The 18,122-nt window shown below is 39.9% G+C and overlaps 1 protein-coding gene across 1 annotated transcript in view; it reads right to left on the bottom strand.

Moving 5' to 3' along the window:
• Positions 1–17,542, bottom strand: part of usp47 (ubiquitin specific peptidase 47) — a 23,798-nt gene extending 6,256 nt beyond the window's left edge. The window contains 19 exon segments of the mRNA XM_078248485.1: positions 127–246; positions 398–513; positions 779–986; positions 1,122–1,223; positions 1,349–1,461; positions 1,813–1,868; positions 2,060–2,136; positions 2,346–2,477; positions 4,595–4,753; positions 5,700–5,852; positions 5,939–6,034; positions 6,231–6,380; positions 8,204–8,283; positions 8,411–8,556; positions 8,643–8,739; positions 8,829–8,982; positions 9,122–9,238; positions 10,472–10,666; positions 17,242–17,542. Of these exon segments, the coding sequence (XP_078104611.1) occupies positions 127–246; positions 398–513; positions 779–986; positions 1,122–1,223; positions 1,349–1,461; positions 1,813–1,868; positions 2,060–2,136; positions 2,346–2,477; positions 4,595–4,753; positions 5,700–5,852; positions 5,939–6,034; positions 6,231–6,380; positions 8,204–8,283; positions 8,411–8,556; positions 8,643–8,739; positions 8,829–8,982; positions 9,122–9,238; positions 10,472–10,666; positions 17,242–17,286 (2,316 nt within the window). The 5' untranslated portion in view covers positions 17,287–17,542.
• Between the last annotated feature and the right edge of the window lie 580 nt (positions 17,543–18,122).

An 18,122-nucleotide genomic window follows, 5' to 3' on the forward strand; every position in this document is an offset into this window, starting at 1 on the left:
CTGATAAAAAACAAAATGAAACACAAGTGTGAACAAGTGTTCAAGTAGATTTTCTGATACAAAAACGGCATAACACAATGGAAATATGGAGGCACAAAAGTGAGAATTAAAAGAAAATGTAGGGACCTTGTTACTCCTGAAGAACCCCTCAGCTTTCAGTGTCTTGTTTGGAACATACAGGAGCCGCAGGTCATTATAGCAGCGCTCCAGGACCACACGCATGGTTTCTGCAGATAGCCCTGTAGCCTGGGAAGAGACACATACATAAGGCTAAGGTCTGACAGACTGATCACCTTCTTACGGCTAATGCATACAACTTATTTTACACCATTTTCGGTGTTTAAAAGTTTAGAAAGGAAGAGGAGATGCAGTTAAGAAACCGAGCAGAGTAGGAAACCTGTGCAATAAGCTGTTTGAATTCAGTGATCGTCTGGTTCAAGTACGCCCGAACACTGATTGGAGAGGCGATGGTCTCAGTCTTCAGATCCACAACATGGACCTTCACCATTACCTCTGTAGAAAGTCAGAAACACACCCAAACAACACAATTATATTCATTTGATTGGTATTTGACCATCTACATCCATCATTGGTGTGTACAGTCCATTTGCTCACAACTATCAGCGTTGGTCTGCATTAAGTGGAGACTACATAGTCATTACTCTGCTTCATGGGCTTTAAATCATACCTTTTTTTTTTTTTTAAAGTAACTGGACACAATTAGGGACAACCCTTGTAAAACAAGATGAGTATGACTCAACAGAAGCAGGCTACTGACCTCCAGGTTTGTAAGGCTGGAACGCTTGCTCTGGTTTGCGGGTCTCAAGCAGCAGGTCAAACATATATGAGGACTTGACTCCTCCCAGCAGCAGGCCCATCGGTGTGTCCTCCTCCCCTTCGTAAGAGCGCTCCAGGTACTCGTGGAACTCATCATACTTTACCAGGCGGCAGCAGTCCAGAGACACCAATCCCTCCAGCTCCATCAGCTGAGGTACAGAACACACAGTGATACTACACAATAATGCAAATAATACTTTTTACTCTTACATTTAACAATCAAAGGTCAGTGGAAGAAATGTATTGATTAACTAGGTTGTTGGAAAATCAATAAACCAACAAACCTTGTAGGCCATTTCTGTTGCTTCTCTGAGAGTTTTGTCCTTGTGTACTTCCAGCTTGCTCTCCATCATCATCTTTACAGGATGCATGCAGAAAAGCTTAATCTGGAGGTAAAAAGGGAGAGAGCAATAATAGTTAAACTTGCTTTAAAAGGGAGGCAACGCATCAACTGGTCCTCGATCAGAAGCAAAAACAATAAATCGTGAACAGATCCAAAAGGACCATGTACCTTGCAGGTGTTGCGCTCAATCTCCCTCTGTCGCTTCTCCTGCTCTTCACACTCTTTCTCCTTCTGAACCAAACTCTTTATGTGCTCTGGGAAGTCTTCTGCAGCTAAATACTCTGCAGACGGAACAGACAGGGTACACATTAAAACTGCATACTAATTCTAAGACCAGCACAGTCAAGGCAACCCTAGTAATAGAAACATTAGGATTAACATCTGCATAAGCCTGCCACACTGAAGGGATGTAGTGGTGTTGTTTCTACTGGTGTGGGGCACATTACAGGACAAGATCTCAAGCTATGGGCTCATAAAGTGCCAGGACTGGAACAATAGTCACTTAAATTAACATAATAGCACTGAATTATCCAATTGATCACAATGCCTCTAACAAGTTTCTTAGACTACCATAAAAGGCAAAAGTAATTTTGGCATTACCTACAGCAGATTGAATTTAATTAATTTCTTACTTGCATTCCTTGAGGGATCTTTCAATCTATAAATAAGCATATATGCATTTGTAGAGCTGTTGGGAGAAAAAGGATGTCATATTAATACATGTAGTGGAATATATATATATATATATATAGAGAGAGAGAGAAAATATAGTTCTGTCAGCCCTAAGAGAAGCTGCTTCATGCTTCAAAAGAAACATTAAAGAAAATAAACAAAGAATGAACATTAACCCTCTTGACTTTGATATGATAGACAACTCACCTTGCAAAGGCACTGGAATAATAGCCTCTGCTCCCTGAGGACCCGCCATGTGTCTTCCTGATATCATCTTGGGTGATCTGCCCAACGGAAATGCACAGAAACGTACTGAATCATTCAACGGACACGACCATGTTAATGATAACTAGAATGTTATAATGACACTGACATTGTTTGCTTAGTTTAGTACACACTGATGACCAACACTGATATAGTCTGGTGAGTCTTTCTGACCGACATTTGTAGTGCTGTAAGTGGACAAAACGGGTTACTAAGGGCTGAGGCTGACCTTGCTAACGTGCTGATCATTAAAACTGTACCACTGGCCATCACTGTAGGATTTGATGCAGGCGTAGTAGTGGCCACCTGCAGCGCTCCCAGAATGGACCATGACGGAGAACAGCTCAAAGGTCAGTAAACTCTGAGAATAGACAGAGAAAATCTTATTGTTCACATAAAAGCAACAGTCAAGCTTTGGTTTGTTGATGCTCAACATGCAGGATTAACTGATGCTGACAACAGGGACATCTACTAATGATACCACAGTTGCAATAGCAAGATATAAGCTGAAGATATGCTTTATTTGCAGAGCTACAGTCACATCAAATAAGCAACACTGACTGTACAAATGAAGAAAGCATGCACAGCAGGGAGATACAGCTCATAATTCAATTTTATAAAACAAAAACACCATGACCTGCAAAGTGCTGGCTGGGTCATCATCTGGAAAGTGCAGTGCACATTATGAATGAAAGACAGACATTTCATGTAACAAGGAGAGGGAAGTAATGCATGACATGACTTGGCAATTATTTCTGTTTATTATGCATTATTATGTTTTTTATTTATTACATTTTTATGAATGTTTTCCGGCCAATTTTTATGTTAATCTTGATCGCTATAGCTATGCGAGTACTTTCGATAGAAAAAACCCCGACCTGGATCCTAGCAAACTGGAGTAGCTGCAGCTACGTGTACAAGCTTCCACTGAGCATATTAATTGCATTTTGTGTCTGTTAAGAGGCACAAAGGCACTCTAAACCTTGCCCCGACAACTGCCGTTATAGCTCAGGGGAAGTTTGTACACGTAGCTGCAGCTACTCCAGTTTGCTAGGACCGATCCAGGTCAGGTTTTTTTCTATCGAAAGTACTCGCATAGCTATAGCGATCAAGATTAACGTAAAAATTGGCAGGAATTCTCCTTTAAAATGTATTTTTTTAGTTTGTACGTCTACATTTGCGTATGTACTTTGGTTGAGGTTTTTATATAAGCCGCTACAGGTTTCTACCACACACTCGCATGTATTTTTGTATTTCTTTAATGTAATTTGTTTTTTATGCTCTGTGAAACAAATAAACTAAACTCTCAGCTTTGTCTGCCAGCAGAGAGTTGCTCAAAAACATTTCCAGGAGTCTCCCCCATCACTACAATATGCCACAGCAACTACAGATGGGAGACGATGTAAAGGAAACACCAACATAGAGAGGCATGAAGGGCCTTTAGTAGAGCTTCACTGCTCTCTGAAACTCTGAGGAAATTGAAAAATCATTTGGAGTTTTGATAATGGTGGTGTATAAAACGGTGATCCACAATCTGTTCAATTGTGTTGAGACCTGGTGCCTGTGGAAGTCATTGCCTCAGCTCAGATTCACATCATTTTCATAATACTCAAACATTTAACGACCCCTTATGTCCAGTATGAAAGCATCTCCATCTATCAGGGTTTTTTTCTTTTATTTGTTTAGGTCATATGTAAGAATGTCCTGGTAGCATGTAACAGCTTTTTCATTTTTAGCTGTTGTAGACCACCGCTTTCACTGGCTAAAACAACGTTGCTGGCTGTATGGTATTTTACCTGTCACTAAATAACGTTATTCTGTGAGTAACTTGATGGAAGGCCAAAATAAAACCTGGCTGTAGTCAGGCTTATGTGCTCTCCGCAACCTAGGTCTGTAGTCGGCCAAAGATTTTTTAGGAGGTGAAAGAAGCATCACTCTCAATAAAGGAAAGTAAAAAAACAAACAAAAAAGAAGCGTCACTCTGAAGCAACTCTGTAACAACTCGAGTGGACTGAGTGTTTCTGTGGTCCCAACAAATCCAACAGAGTGATACATCTTCTCTCTAGGCTGATCATGTCACATCAGTTTGAGGGGTCTCATTCTCCAAATTAAACTTTCAACTGTATCATATCAATAACTTAAGCTTATCAACTTTCTAGTTTTTAAGGTTTTTAAGGATGTTTAGTATTTGGGTCAAGAAGATTTAAAAGAATAAGGTGAGCTGAATTTAGAAGGCTATGCCTGTTATTTCAACGTGTCAGGTACATATTTAAATCAACCTTTAGGTAAATGTAAGTACTTAAAATCGGAATCTGTGTCTGCAGTTACCCAATGTTAAAAGGGCTCGGATCGGGGCCCAAAAACTTGATCGGGACATATCTAGTTATATACACACTTTCACACACTCTTCAAAAACCAAAGATATTAACAACAATACATAAATATCTATTGTATTTAGCGAGCGGTCAAGAGGATTACCTTTGGCTTCAACACCCTCTCTGTGCTGCCGGTGCTGTCCAAGCAGATGCCCTCATCCACGCAATCATCGGTGGAAAAGTCGTTGCTCATCTGGTCGCTGTGGCAACTGCCTTCATTCTCTGCTCCACTGTCAGTGCAGCTCTCTGTCTGAGGTGACTTCTAGAGAGGCGGTCATTTCAAAAACAATAATCGAGAGGGGTTAAAATGTGTCACATACTCTAGCTCCAGGTGTATTTTTTTTACTCGATTAAATTAAAAACAGTAGACACCTGTTACGAATCCGGTGTTGTCGTTATGGCCTAAAAAGGTGTTTGTACATTTGTCTTGCCCTAGTGTTGTGTCATATTAATGAACACAGAAGCACTATAATATGCACACACAAAAAGAATTATCCAGGGGTATCACATGTTGTTCACTCACTACTAGATGTATTGGTATTGAGAGGGTATAAATATTTCCCCAGCGGGAGGTAACCAGCATGTGATACATTCCTGGACAGAACACACATTCCTGTAGTGGATTCAACATTTGAGAATGTCAACACCCAATGGATTACACAAGATTACGACTGAAAATGGTTTGCTTTTTAAAGATATCTGGAAATGTCACAGGGACGTTGACCTTTGACCTTTTGAATATAAAATGTCATCACTTCATCATTTTGTCCTGTTAGACATTTCTGAGAAATGTTGTCATAATTAGCGTAGGAAATCTTGAGTTATGGCCAAACATGTTTTGTGAGGTCCCAGTGACCTTGACCTTTGACCTCCAAAATCTATTCAGTACATCCTCGAGTCCAAGTGGACGTTTGTACCGAATGTGACGAGATTCCCTCCAGGGGGGTCCTGTGGTATCGCGTTCACGATAATGGGACAGGACAGACGGACAACCCAAAAACATAATGCCTCCGGCCACGGCTGTCGCAAAAGCATAAAAACATAACCATAGCTTATGTCGTGTTATTGATGGTTAACAGGAGATCGAGAGAAAAAAATAAAAAACATTTCAATTAAGCCACAAAACATTCACTACTCTGAAGACTTATTAAATCTAACGTAAAATCACAAATAGTGGTGGAAACAGGTAATGCCATTTCTGCTCTCACCTCATCTTCCACATCGATAAATGGACTCATGTCGAGCTCATCAGGGAAAGTCATGCGGTCGTTGAGCTTGATGCGATGCATAGTGGTGTAGTCAAAATCAAACCGCTTCAGCTGTAGTGTCAGCAAGTAGGGTAAGTGCAGAAATCTCAGACCCTGTGTAGAGAGGAATCAGGCGGGTCAATAGCAGAACATTGTCTTCACTGAACACGACTCCCACGTCATGTTTTCAGTGTGCTCACCTTCCGGGCATCACATTTCTTCTTGCAGCGTTCACAGAAGTACTGGTTGGGCCCGTCAAGAGTTTCTGGTTGGATGAATGCCTGCAAAGCCTCTTCCTGTGGTAGAAAACATTGTTTCAGGCCCATTTAGATGGAGGCCAAAATACTAAAACAATAAACTGTATTAAAATAAGCTGCCAGTACCAAATTAAAGGCAGTGTTGATGTAGTTGTGACTGATTGTTTGTTACCTTAAAGCTTTGCTGCTAATGTGTTAAATGTTTAAAGGAATGAAATGTGGAGAGAAAACGCACCACACTGCCGTAGGCCTGGCTGGCTCCGAAGGGTCTGATTACAAGAGGGATGTCCAGGTAAGTATCAATCCTCCAGCTCTCATAGCCACACTCCAGACAACGGACATAATCCTTCAGCTTCCCCTGGTACAGCTGGTTGATCAGGTCAGCCTGAGGATATGAGGCATGACAGTCAGGCCTTCTCAGCCATTTTTCACTTGTAACAATACAGTATCTGTTTGAGCTACAAAATGTTCTCTCCCTGCTACATTTGCTCCCTAAAAGGAGGCACCATTGTGCAATTATTCCTGTGTGACACCACCTGCCGTCCAAAACTGTTGGATGGATTAAAAATAGATACAATAAATACATTAACAACTTTGAATGTATTGCCCCGCTAGTAGTGAGAATCTAAGAATAGTAAAGTTTTGTCTAGGAATGCACCGATGCATCGGGATTCCGATGTCCGCCCCATTTACTGTCATTGGCCCATCGGAAAATAAGGTGACATGCACCGATGGCAGTAGCCCATGTTTCTCTATTTTGCGCTGCGTTGTTTTAACTGGCCTGACTCATACAACAGTAGCCTACCCAGCTGCCAAAAAGAACGGTCCTGTGACATTTCAAGTGTACAACGATTACCGGAAAGCTAATAACAATGGAGAGATGACGCGGAGGCCAAGAGAGCACAGACCGACAGAACAACTCATGGACTCAGCCCATGTTAACCACAGCATTCGAGAAGGTGAAATCCCCGCGGACAGCGTAGTTTACTGGCTGGTAGCATGCAGCTTAAGACATGGCCACTGCCGGAGTCGGAGATGACGGAGAAACAACAGAAAATCCTCCTGCTCCCCTGAAGTCACCTGTGTAGCAACATTTTGCCTTCCCAGTGAGTGAGTTATGGAAACAAACAACAAAGCAGGTACACTTGCTAATGGTAGGGAATTTATGCTCAGTAATAGTTAGGGTGATGAAGATGGTTCAATATTTTTTTTTATAAATGTTTACACAAAACATTGGTATCGGTATAAACATCGGCCAAATGAAAATTCCACACATTGATATCAGTATTGGCTGAGAAATTTGCAATCAGTGCATCCCTAGTTTTGTCAAAAGGAAGAAAATGACATGTTAACAAATTCAAAAGGGATTACTGTACAGTGAGCGTTTTAGGACATCTCAGACTCCGTTCATCAGGCTCAGCTCTATGATGTCAGACTTATTGTAGCCCAACTTCCACTGGTCTAAGTATTGGCCTTGTATTCTGTCCGCCCCCAAATGTTCCAACTACAGCTAACAGCTGCACTTAGCATGTTGACATTTAAGTTACTATTGAATTGGCTTGATGAGTCCTCAGTATTCTACAAAAGAAGTGCTTTTTGAATCACCTCACATATTGACTGTGTCCAACCATTTTTGTAACTTTCCAAACAGACAATCTGCCTATTATGCCCACTTTACTTACTGAAATTCACAGTCCACTTATCTGCAGCTCAACAGAACAATGGTTTTCACAGACTCTGGACCGACAGTACACCAACAAGGCTAAAAATGTATGAATATCCAAACTCTAGATTGGGGCTTGAAGGAATGCTAAATCTTCATACGTCATCTGGAGTTGGAAAAAAAAGAGTGGTGTTATTTATTCAACAGTTAACTGTACTGTAATGTATCCATTATAGTAGTTTGTTATTTTTTCATGGGGCTCAATCACATGCATTTATTCTGTGCTAACCAGGAGCTCATGTGTACAGACCACATGGCTGTAAATACGCACATTGGATTAAGTGTTTGCAGTTTATAATTCACTCCTGAGATATATTATATAAAAAAAATAAATAAATAAAAAAGTTAAAAAAAACCCAGCTAACCCTGGGGCTTACTGGCCCATTTCACTTTCCCCACAGTTGCTCTTTTGTTTCCATCGGAAGGGGGGGGAGGGAGGGGGTGCTGTTGTCATAAGTCTAGGACAAATTCTTGCTTTCTTCTACCTGCTCTGTCTGCTTCCACTTTTGCTCCAGGGCATCAAACATGACCCTGCACAGCTCCTGGACGTCATGCTGCTGCCAAGCTAAAAAACAAACGCACAAAAGGTGTAATTGAGTTTACAGATACAGAGGCACATGGTCTCTCCTTTCACAGAAAAAAAACGCAGACAGGCCATGTGAGTCTAGCCACAGGAGAGTACAAATGCTCACCTTCGCTGCTGTCCCAGCCAAAGCTCCGCGTCACATCAGTGGTCTCGATCGCCCGTTTCTTACTAGTCTGCAGCAGAACAAAGAGCCTTTGCAGCTGGTAGGGTATACTGGTGACTGGATCCTCTTCAGTCTCCTCAAACTCCCAGCTGAAGTTGGACAGAAGTTATAAAAGAATTTTAAAAGTTGTACTTTGCAAGTAAAACTTCAGAAGGACTTCTGCGAGTTTCCTTACTTGTAGAGCGCATTTCTGAACTCCGGGGTCATGAACAGCGTTTGTAGAAGACTGTTCAAATAGCAGGTCATAGCTTGGTTGACCAAGCCCACGTAACCTACATTTTTGGGGGGGGGGGCAAGAGACAAGAAGTAAGAGGATACCTGGAGTTGTATATAAGGTGACAAACAGGTGACAAAACCTCACCCGTATCAGATTTGTTGAGGATGGACGAGTAGGAGTAAGATGGACTGCTGTAGTCACCACTGCAGCCTGCAGCACCGTCTCTCGGCAGGGGCCCAATTATCCGCTCCTGGGAACTGTCATCCAACCCACTGCTGTCTGCTGTTCCCGACTCATCCTGCACACATAAACACAACACGCAACCTTTTAATAACACTTTTACAATTTAGTTTCCAAAACCAATCTCAATGTACTAGACCTAACAGTAAAAAAAATATTTTATTAGGAACTAATTTTGATAATCTTGTACCACTCACCGATGCAATCTGGGGCTGCTCTCCATCTTTGTCCGTAAGTTGGAGGAAATTCCTCTTCCCACCAGGCTCAAACCCAGAATCTGAGAGGGACATCTCACTGCTGTGGTCCAGTGGCACCTAAGGGAGGCAGAGATAAAAACAAAAATCCCATGAAAACAACAATCCCTGGAATATGTAGACAGCCAAATACAAATTGGATGAGCTCACAAGAAGACTTAGATTCCTTCCTCGATATCATTTTCAGCAAATTCTCTGTATTGACGGCGTACAACGAAAGTAGCTTGAAGCCAACATGTGAGCAATGCTATGTAGCAAAAGACTTCCTGTCTTTCTCCCGAGCGTGCTGAGGACAAGCAAGCAAAGTGCTGCAGTGGAAATATACAGTGGCTTAATCCACTGACATAATCAGTGAGATAACAACAGACACAGCACTGGGCTTTGGCCTGGGTCAGCAGCAGGATTAGCTTGTGCTCATTTAAGAAAAAGGAGTGGTATGTACACAAATATAGATAACACTGAGGGAGCACATTAAGAATGTATTCATTCATTCATTCATTCATATAAGATTGCTCTCTCTTAGCAACACCATTCTTACCCACTTTATTTTCTTTGTAGCAGAGAACAATGGTATGGCAAAATCCATTTTTGAACACTGATAGCATGAATGAAAAACTGTTGGCGCTGTCTGGCTTTCAAACATATCTCTACCAATCAGCTTCACTGAGGCCATGATATGGTGACACAGCCCTCTTAATGAAGAAGTGGTAGGGGCTATGAATCCTAACAAGACTTTGTCCATCTGCCATTTGGTGCTGGCCACGTAGTGTACGGTGTTTACTAGTGCAGCTTTAACCATCTCTTTACTGATACTTTGCCAATTTTCAACCAGCTTTGTGTCATAACAGTGTGTAAAATAACTATAGTAAACTCCCCCCCCCATATTTCTATTGCCCAGAGCTCCGTGCTCATCTCGGGCAAAACGCCGACGGATAACGCATGCATTCTGGCTCGTTTGTTGCTTGAACTACAGACTATCCTTGTGCATACGGACACAAAGATTATAGAACCGAATCGAGAGAGAGACACCGCCCTCGCTCTCTCTCAAACTCAGACCGAACTCAGATTAAAACTAGACTTATTTATCAAATATAAACCAAGATTATGTTACTTTACTGCCTGCTTCTCACCTAAAATGTTTTCAGAAACATATTTTAGTGCACTGTTCGGCAGTAATACGAGAGGGGCACCTACTGATTGCAAACTTCAAATTTTCAACACACAATCAAGCTAATAACAGCCTTTTGCATGCCTGCTCCGCCACATTTTAAAACCCTGAAACGCAGTTTTTACCATGTCGGGCGTATTTCCCCAAGCAAGGTCAAAAGTGGCTTTCACATATCCAGCTTTGTGGGCAACATCTTCATATAGTTTGGAGAGGGTGGTTGAAGCAGGCAGGTTGAGGGTCAGCCTCTCATTGACCGTCTTTGCACTGGTGATATCCTGAATGATACACAGCACTCGGGGCTCCTCAGCTGCATTTTGGATCTGCAAATCAAGAAGAACAGGGAAAACAATAACATGACATATTGGCTACATTTTCATTCTGTATTTTGTGTTGTATGTGCTGGTGAAAGGCTAAGCGTTAGAATAAACGGTTAGGAAGGCTGTGCAACAAATATCAGAAACACGCCACTACACAAAAGATAAATACCACCTCATGTCATGCCTCAGTACTGATAGATTTCTGAAAAAGATACAGCTGGATATAGAGACCAAGGTTATTATAGTTTTGCATTTTCATTAGTTTTTTTTAATTTTTTTATTTCGTTTTGACTTTTGGTTTTCAAATTCAGTTTAGTTTTTATTTTTTGAAAATGCTTAGTTTTAGTTTTTATTAGTTTTAGTCTTTTTTTGTAAAATGGGTTATTTGTCGGGGCCAAGATTCAAAAAGGTCAGAAAAAGTATTGTGTAATAATAACTAAGAAACATCATACAATTTAAAAAATATGAATTCACAATGTATTCAACAACCAGTACATACAATGTACATATGATGAGCACAAATATGTAAACAGTCTACACAAGACGCCGCAGTAAGTGCAAAATGTGTAAGTGACGTGTTCCAGGCAGACAGACTAAAGAAGACATGAACAGGTGTTTTTAACTTTGGTTCGAGTAAAACGGCAAACTTTTTGAAGTCAATCGACTCACACAGTTGTGTAGACATCCCAGTATTAATACACATATTAACCCACGCTTCATCCCGCTTTTGGTGTTCCTGCGTATGTACTAACCAGCAGCTATCGGGTCGCCGGTGAAAGCCTTCCTGTAGTGTTCTCTGTCCTGCTGTTGTCTTTGTCATGCTGCCTGGCCCTTAGCTTCCGTTTTGGGGAAAGGGGGCTTTGCATTCTCCTTTACCTTGTTAAGGTAAGCTAGGTTAGCCTCCTTGTGCGCGCTTCTCAAATGTACTTTCAAATTTCCGTGTAATAAATTGTCCACATATTTGACCACTTTCCACTGCAAACTTGCTTTTATCTGACACAGTCATAATCAAATAGGTCTCTGTCGCTTTCTTCCAACTTTCGGTACCGCCATGATGCCAGGCGAGGGGCACAGACTATGTTGTGTTCAATTTGACATGGAATGTCGGAATTTCTGGGTTCCCAGTTGGAAACTATACATGTCTATGGCATAGACTGTATAAACACAGGTCTATGGTCGGAAATGTCAACTCTAAAAGATAACGTTATTTGCTCTATGAAAGACATTGACAAAGACGAAAACTAAGGACATTTACTCGATAAATTTATTTTATTTTTCGCAAACAGACATCGTTTTTTGTAATGCCTCGTTTTTATTTTAATTTCAGTTTACGACAATGTTTTTTCCCCACCTAGTTGTCGTTATTTCGTTCGTTTTCATTAACAATTATAACCTTGATAGAGACGGGATGCATTTTTAAGAATTTTTAATTCAACTGAAATGTGTCAAAGCATCAAAAGAGAAAATATCAGGAGCTGGATTACAATATTTGGTAACAATTTCAGACTATTTTATTTAGGTAAAGTCCTATATTGTTTCTTGCTTTGGGGGTAAAAATTTAACATTTGAGAATTCAAGCTTATCTGCAAAAAGTGTTTTTTTTTTTTAGAAAAACATGCTTCTAGTCCTAAAAAATAAGGTATCAAAAAAGCCTCATTTTGGTATTGATGGGATTAGATTTTTATTTACATTGAATACTGACCTAGGCCATTGAAAACTGCCCCACACACTAATCTTGTGTACTTTTCTTCTTGATCAGATACTGCCTAATTTAAATAATAATACTGTACTGTTGTAATAACATAATGTTAAACACTGTTGTATTTGAGAAGTTTGGCCTAATTTTAGACAAACATGTCATTGCTCAAAGAAGTAAGGAACAAAAAAGCTATCCCTTTGGTATCAGAACCAAAACTCAAGTACTGTATTGGTATGTTGATATGGGCATTTTAATTTCAAATTATATGATTATAGTTTTTTTTTAAATTTTTTATTTGTTTTACAGGACACAACTTCCAGTATGTCATTGAAGTGGTGATTATTACATTGCATGTCTCTTATGTTTGATAAAGCTGACTCCTGATAAAGAATATTATCACGGTGCTGCTACATGCATCTACAGTACTTTATTTAACGCCATGCTTTTTCTCTCTCCCACACTACACACAAGGCAAGGCTACCTGAGAAATCCTCTTCATCTCATCAAAAATATTCTGTCTGCAACGCCAAAACACACCCTAATGATATATGGAGATAGTTGGGGTAAAGAACAACATAAAACAAACACAACAAGGAAATAAGTGGTAAAGCATGCCTGTCTAACTACCCTTACAAAAACACATTTAGGCCAAATTAGGCTGACTTGTCGGCCTACACCTATCACTGTTTGGCTGGAAAAAGCAACCTCTTACCTGGTGAAAGGTTCATAATTACAGGAATATATATTCAAGTTATTCCTGTTTCTGCAATCTCTCTTTGAGGTTTGTGATCTTGGCAAAATGTGACAGGTCCTATAAAGTAGCTGCAGCTGACAACACACAAGTGTATTATGAGATTAAAGGTTATTTTTACCATGCATATAATCACAAGGTGCCGACATAAAACCACATGTACTACAAAGCACAGACAGTATTGCTTTACAGCTGCAACGGATTCTAAATGGCACAAAAATAATGACAGGCTATGTTGTAAAATATCCGTTTCCATGAAATCTTAATTTAAAGCGTAACTCTCGCCAAAATGCAACCTAGAGTCTTTTTGTGAATGTACCCAAGTCAAACTTTCGTTTAAAAACATATTTAGGACGTAAGCACCACTTTTAAGATTTACCGTATTTTCGTTTTTGGTCAAATGGCCTTTTGAATGGGAGTAATAGGGGCACTTTTATGCTAGCCTCAAAATAGCTATTTTTAAAACACTAAGAAGGCTCGACACAACATGAAACTTCGCTCCAAGTATCACCAGGGGTTCTACACATGAACTCGAGCTTTGAGAACATCGTTTGTGTACACAGAGTTTACTAAAAAGAAAGGTTTTGAACAACTCACCGTAGCTCTTGTTGTGACCTCGGTAGTCAAAACGGGTCGATATCAAAACAAGTAGCCGCAGATTTAGTATATCCCTTGTGTGCCAGTGTATTTAAGGTGTAGAACCCCTGGTGATACTTCGAGCAAAGTTTCATGTTATGTCAAGCCTTCTTAGTGTTTTAAAAATAGCTATTTTGAGGCTAGCATAAAAGTGCCCCTATTACTCCCATTCAAGAGGCCATTTGACCAAAAACGAAAATACGGTAAATCTTAAAAGTGGCGCTTCCGTCCTAAATATGCTTTTAAACCAAAGTTTGACTCTGGTACATTCACAAAAAGACCCTAGGTTGCATTTTGGCGAGAGGTACGCTTTAAATGTAACCTAACTACAACTGCACATGGCACGCACACAAAAGCGTAAAAGAACAGAGATGCAGGTAGTGAAATTACCTAAAGCCAATATTCTAATTAAAATACAATTTATTGTTGGTGGCACATTTTTCAACTTAACCCGACACTGTAGCAAGCAGTGGTGGAGGAAGTATTCAGATCCTTTACTTAAATAAAAGTACTAATACCACACATTAGAAATACTCTGTTACCAGTAAAAGTCCGGCATTGAAAATGTTACTTAAGTAAACGTGTAAGTATCAGGAAAATGTACTTAAAGTATTAAAAATAAAAAAGTACTCCTCACATTTTAGAAACTGGAAACGATCAAAACAGTTCTGTCAACCAACTAAGTGTTTAAATCGGCTAATCATTCTAGCTGTACTTGTAGGCCTGTACATTGTTTGGTAGTTTAATTTATACCAAAGTATCATGTTCGATAAACTACATGTTACAATCTTAATTTGTAAAGTAACCAGTAATTAAAGCTGTCAGATTAATGTAGTTGAGTAAAAAGTACAATATTCTCTCTGAAATGTAGCAGAGTAGAAGTAGAAAGTGGGATGAAAAGAAAAGACTCAAGTAAAGTACCTCAACATTTGTACTTAAGTACAGTACTTGAGTAAATGTACTTACTTACATTCCACCAATGGTGAAAGTAACCAGCCATCAATTTGGATGAACTACAGTATCCAAAAAATGGTTTTGGTGATGGCGACTGTAAAAACTACTAAGGAGGTTTTATTTAGCTTCTCCTTTAAGAACGATGTCTTGACAAAGTACATAAAGTATGTGAAACAATGCCCCAAAACATTTAAACTACAACATTGGGGAACTCCAGTGGTGGCAACAAAATTAAAAAATTAAAAAAGCCTTTTATGTACAACAAAAGGCAATTTGACAAGTCAAGATGCATCTTAAAATCCAAAATAATTTAAATGTTGTTCTTGTTATGACAGAGCAGGATATGCCAATATTACTTTAACGCCATTTTAAATCCATCAAAAATACAAAGCCATTCACTTGCCACCCACCTTAAATGTTACAGGGTTGTTTGTGTGAGTGTGATTATATGACTGGGATTATTAACTGGGCATCTCTCCTCACAAGTGTTTCATGGAATCAACACAGAGCTCCGATTGTCATCTGGTATCCCACACCACCGCTGCCATCAACTTTCAACACCAAACTGCAACTTAAATTACCCACACTTGAGCTCATGTCTTTTTCCACAACATTAGTCAATCATTTGTAACCTCACCATCAATGTCAGCAACATAAGTAAAGTATTGGAAGTGATATTTCACTAGGTTTTATGTTCCTGTCCTACCAGCATGTCTACAGAGCTAAAGAATAGTCTATTGACGGCCAGCTGATTTAATTAACTTGTTGGGGGAACTTAAAAAAAGGTGCAGTAGGTAAGACTAACTTTCTGTCATATTTGTCTAACTGCGTTTCAATCACTGCTCATGCACAAGCATTCATTCGCCCTTGTGGGGGAGGGGCTTAGGAGACCGTTTTGGGCTTTAGCAGAAAGGGGGGGAGGGACTGAGAAGTTGTTGATGTTCAAAGTTTTTGGCTAAGTCCTGGATCTTGGCAATCCTACCTACAGCACCTTTAACAGCAGGAAAATTGCTGCTAAAGTTGCAACAACAGCCTTCACATCTATTTCAAACAAACAGACAACAAGAGAGTTTTCTAACTTTGCTGAAAGTCTGAAGGTCTAAAAATTCCTAATTTGCTGCCAAAGTTTTAAGTAAACAAACCTATTTCCTCCTTACAAGCTTGAGCCATCCATCTTTAAAATAAAGGCTTGTCCTGCAGTTTTATTAGATTAGCTCAAGTAGTAGCTAAAGGCTACACTATTACTATGAAACATATTGAAAATTCAAGAGTGGGCAGTGCTGCATCAGAGAATCCAATTTTCCCACCAGCCCTAAATGTCAACGAGTGACGTCCTATGCTTGACGTATGACTCTGCAGCTGACGTAAATGCAGCCAAAGTGCTATAAAACAAAACACCCATAATCAAACACTGGGACTTCAAGTTACCCTATAAATATACGTAAATATAAAATAACACTTGACTATGACCGTCATGCCACTAGTACCCTCTAGGACCTTTTTGTTAAAATCCACTCTTAAACTGAGCCAACATATCAGCATACAAATTACCATTAATGGTGTTTACAGAAGCTGTAACAGCCGATTCATTTTCTACTTCGACAACCTAGTACCATCGTAGAGTAATAGATTGTTTCATGTTACGCAAGGATCATATTGTACGTCGGCAGCTTACCACCGAGGCAAACATGGCAGGATAAACTAGCAGAAGTAACATTGTGACAAATGAGTTCAAAATAGAATTAAAGAATAAAAGATTATTCTAACCAATATTGACGCTAACGTGGCATTACACGAAATAAAAATAACGTTAGCTAGTCAAATCCGCTAACATTAGCGTTAGCTTACAAATGTGACAAGCTAACGTTCACAGTAAAGCCACAAATTCTATTCAAAACAATTTGCAAACACGGACAAGAAGGAATCAAAGTAACGTTATGAATAATTATAAAGCTAGCATTAGGGGTAGCTAAACGTTGCTTCAACGCTGTCAGCCAGGTTCATCGATGTAGCTTTTTGCATTTGGTTTAGCAACTTCAAAAACATCTAACGCTAGATTAGCTTGAGTTTTTGCCATTAACCAGACTTAAAAAGCTAACGTTAGCTAATGTTACTTGTGGCTAGCTAACTACTGTTGACAACTGTCTTTGTTTTGGGGGATAACATAATGTCAACCGCAACATTTTAAAAGCTAAGAGTTTTCGATGTTCAAAAAGCCACATTCGAAGGCTAGATAACTTAATGATAATTGTGTTAAAGCTTTAACTGGCCGTCATTAACTCACTTTGTCTGAGATGCAGTGAAACTAGCCGCTAACCGATGTTAGCTAGCGTTATAACGTTAGTTAGCCATGTCATGATAGGCCGTCCAAGTGTTAGCAGCTGAGAGATAGCCTCTGAATGATACACCAAGATCGCAAACTCCCAAAGTGGTGCAAAACTTTTGCCATTATTAATGAGCATGGTCTACAAAGGTGACAGCTAACGCCCAGAGCCTGAGTCTCCAACCTGGGCAGCAGGGTACGCGATATAACCTCACCTCTTTGGGTACGAACTGGTTCTCCTGGCTAGGCACCATTTCCATTTGTGCGACAGTTTAGACAAGAAGCATCTATCCGGACAGGGATGTCAGCGAAACAACTTTGCAGCGGTAAACACAAACATGATTTGTGTCCTGTTTGTTGTAAGTTTGGATGCTTGGATAACAAAAATAAACTTGCCAGAACTTGTGTGCTTATCAAAGAGATCGCAACACTCTCGTTACACTACCCAAGCACAAAGTGCCCTGCTATACATGGAGAAAAATGGCCGGTGTTTTACTCCGCGAGAGCTTTGGCGTCACATTCCATCCAGACAAGCGTGCGTGATGTGTGCGGACAGGATGACGTCTGTGTGCGTGTATGTGTGTTTAATTGTTGTTAAAGGGACACAGAGATGACATAAACACACGTAAACACAGCGTTATATGGGTTAGCTTTTGTGAGAGAGAGTGCTGCGGATCAGCTGGGTCAGTTCGGCAATGCTTTCAATTTAACAATGCACTTTTTTCAGACCTCAATTTTGCTAGATTAAATTGACTGAAGTGCACAACATGGTTTCATTAAACTGTCAGCTGGATGACCACGTTCTGATTTAAAGATTTAGAACACACAGTATACAGTATAAATTAGGGCTGCCAATCGATTACAATATTTAATCGTGATTAATCGTATGATTGTCAGTTTTCATTAAAACAAAATTATGACTGGTGTGTTAACTGCATGCCAAATTAATTCAGAGCACACAAGGTCGTATGGCGGTTGCTGACAAGGTCGATATGGAGAAAATCAAATATCACAATATTTTTTACCAAATACATCAATGTCGATATTGCATTGATATTGTAGGGTTGACTATTGGTGCTTTCACAAAATAATAACA

Source organism: Sander vitreus, chromosome 1, assembly GCF_031162955.1.
Source record: "Sander vitreus isolate 19-12246 chromosome 1, sanVit1, whole genome shotgun sequence".
Taxonomy (NCBI): domain Eukaryota; kingdom Metazoa; phylum Chordata; class Actinopteri; order Perciformes; family Percidae; genus Sander; species Sander vitreus.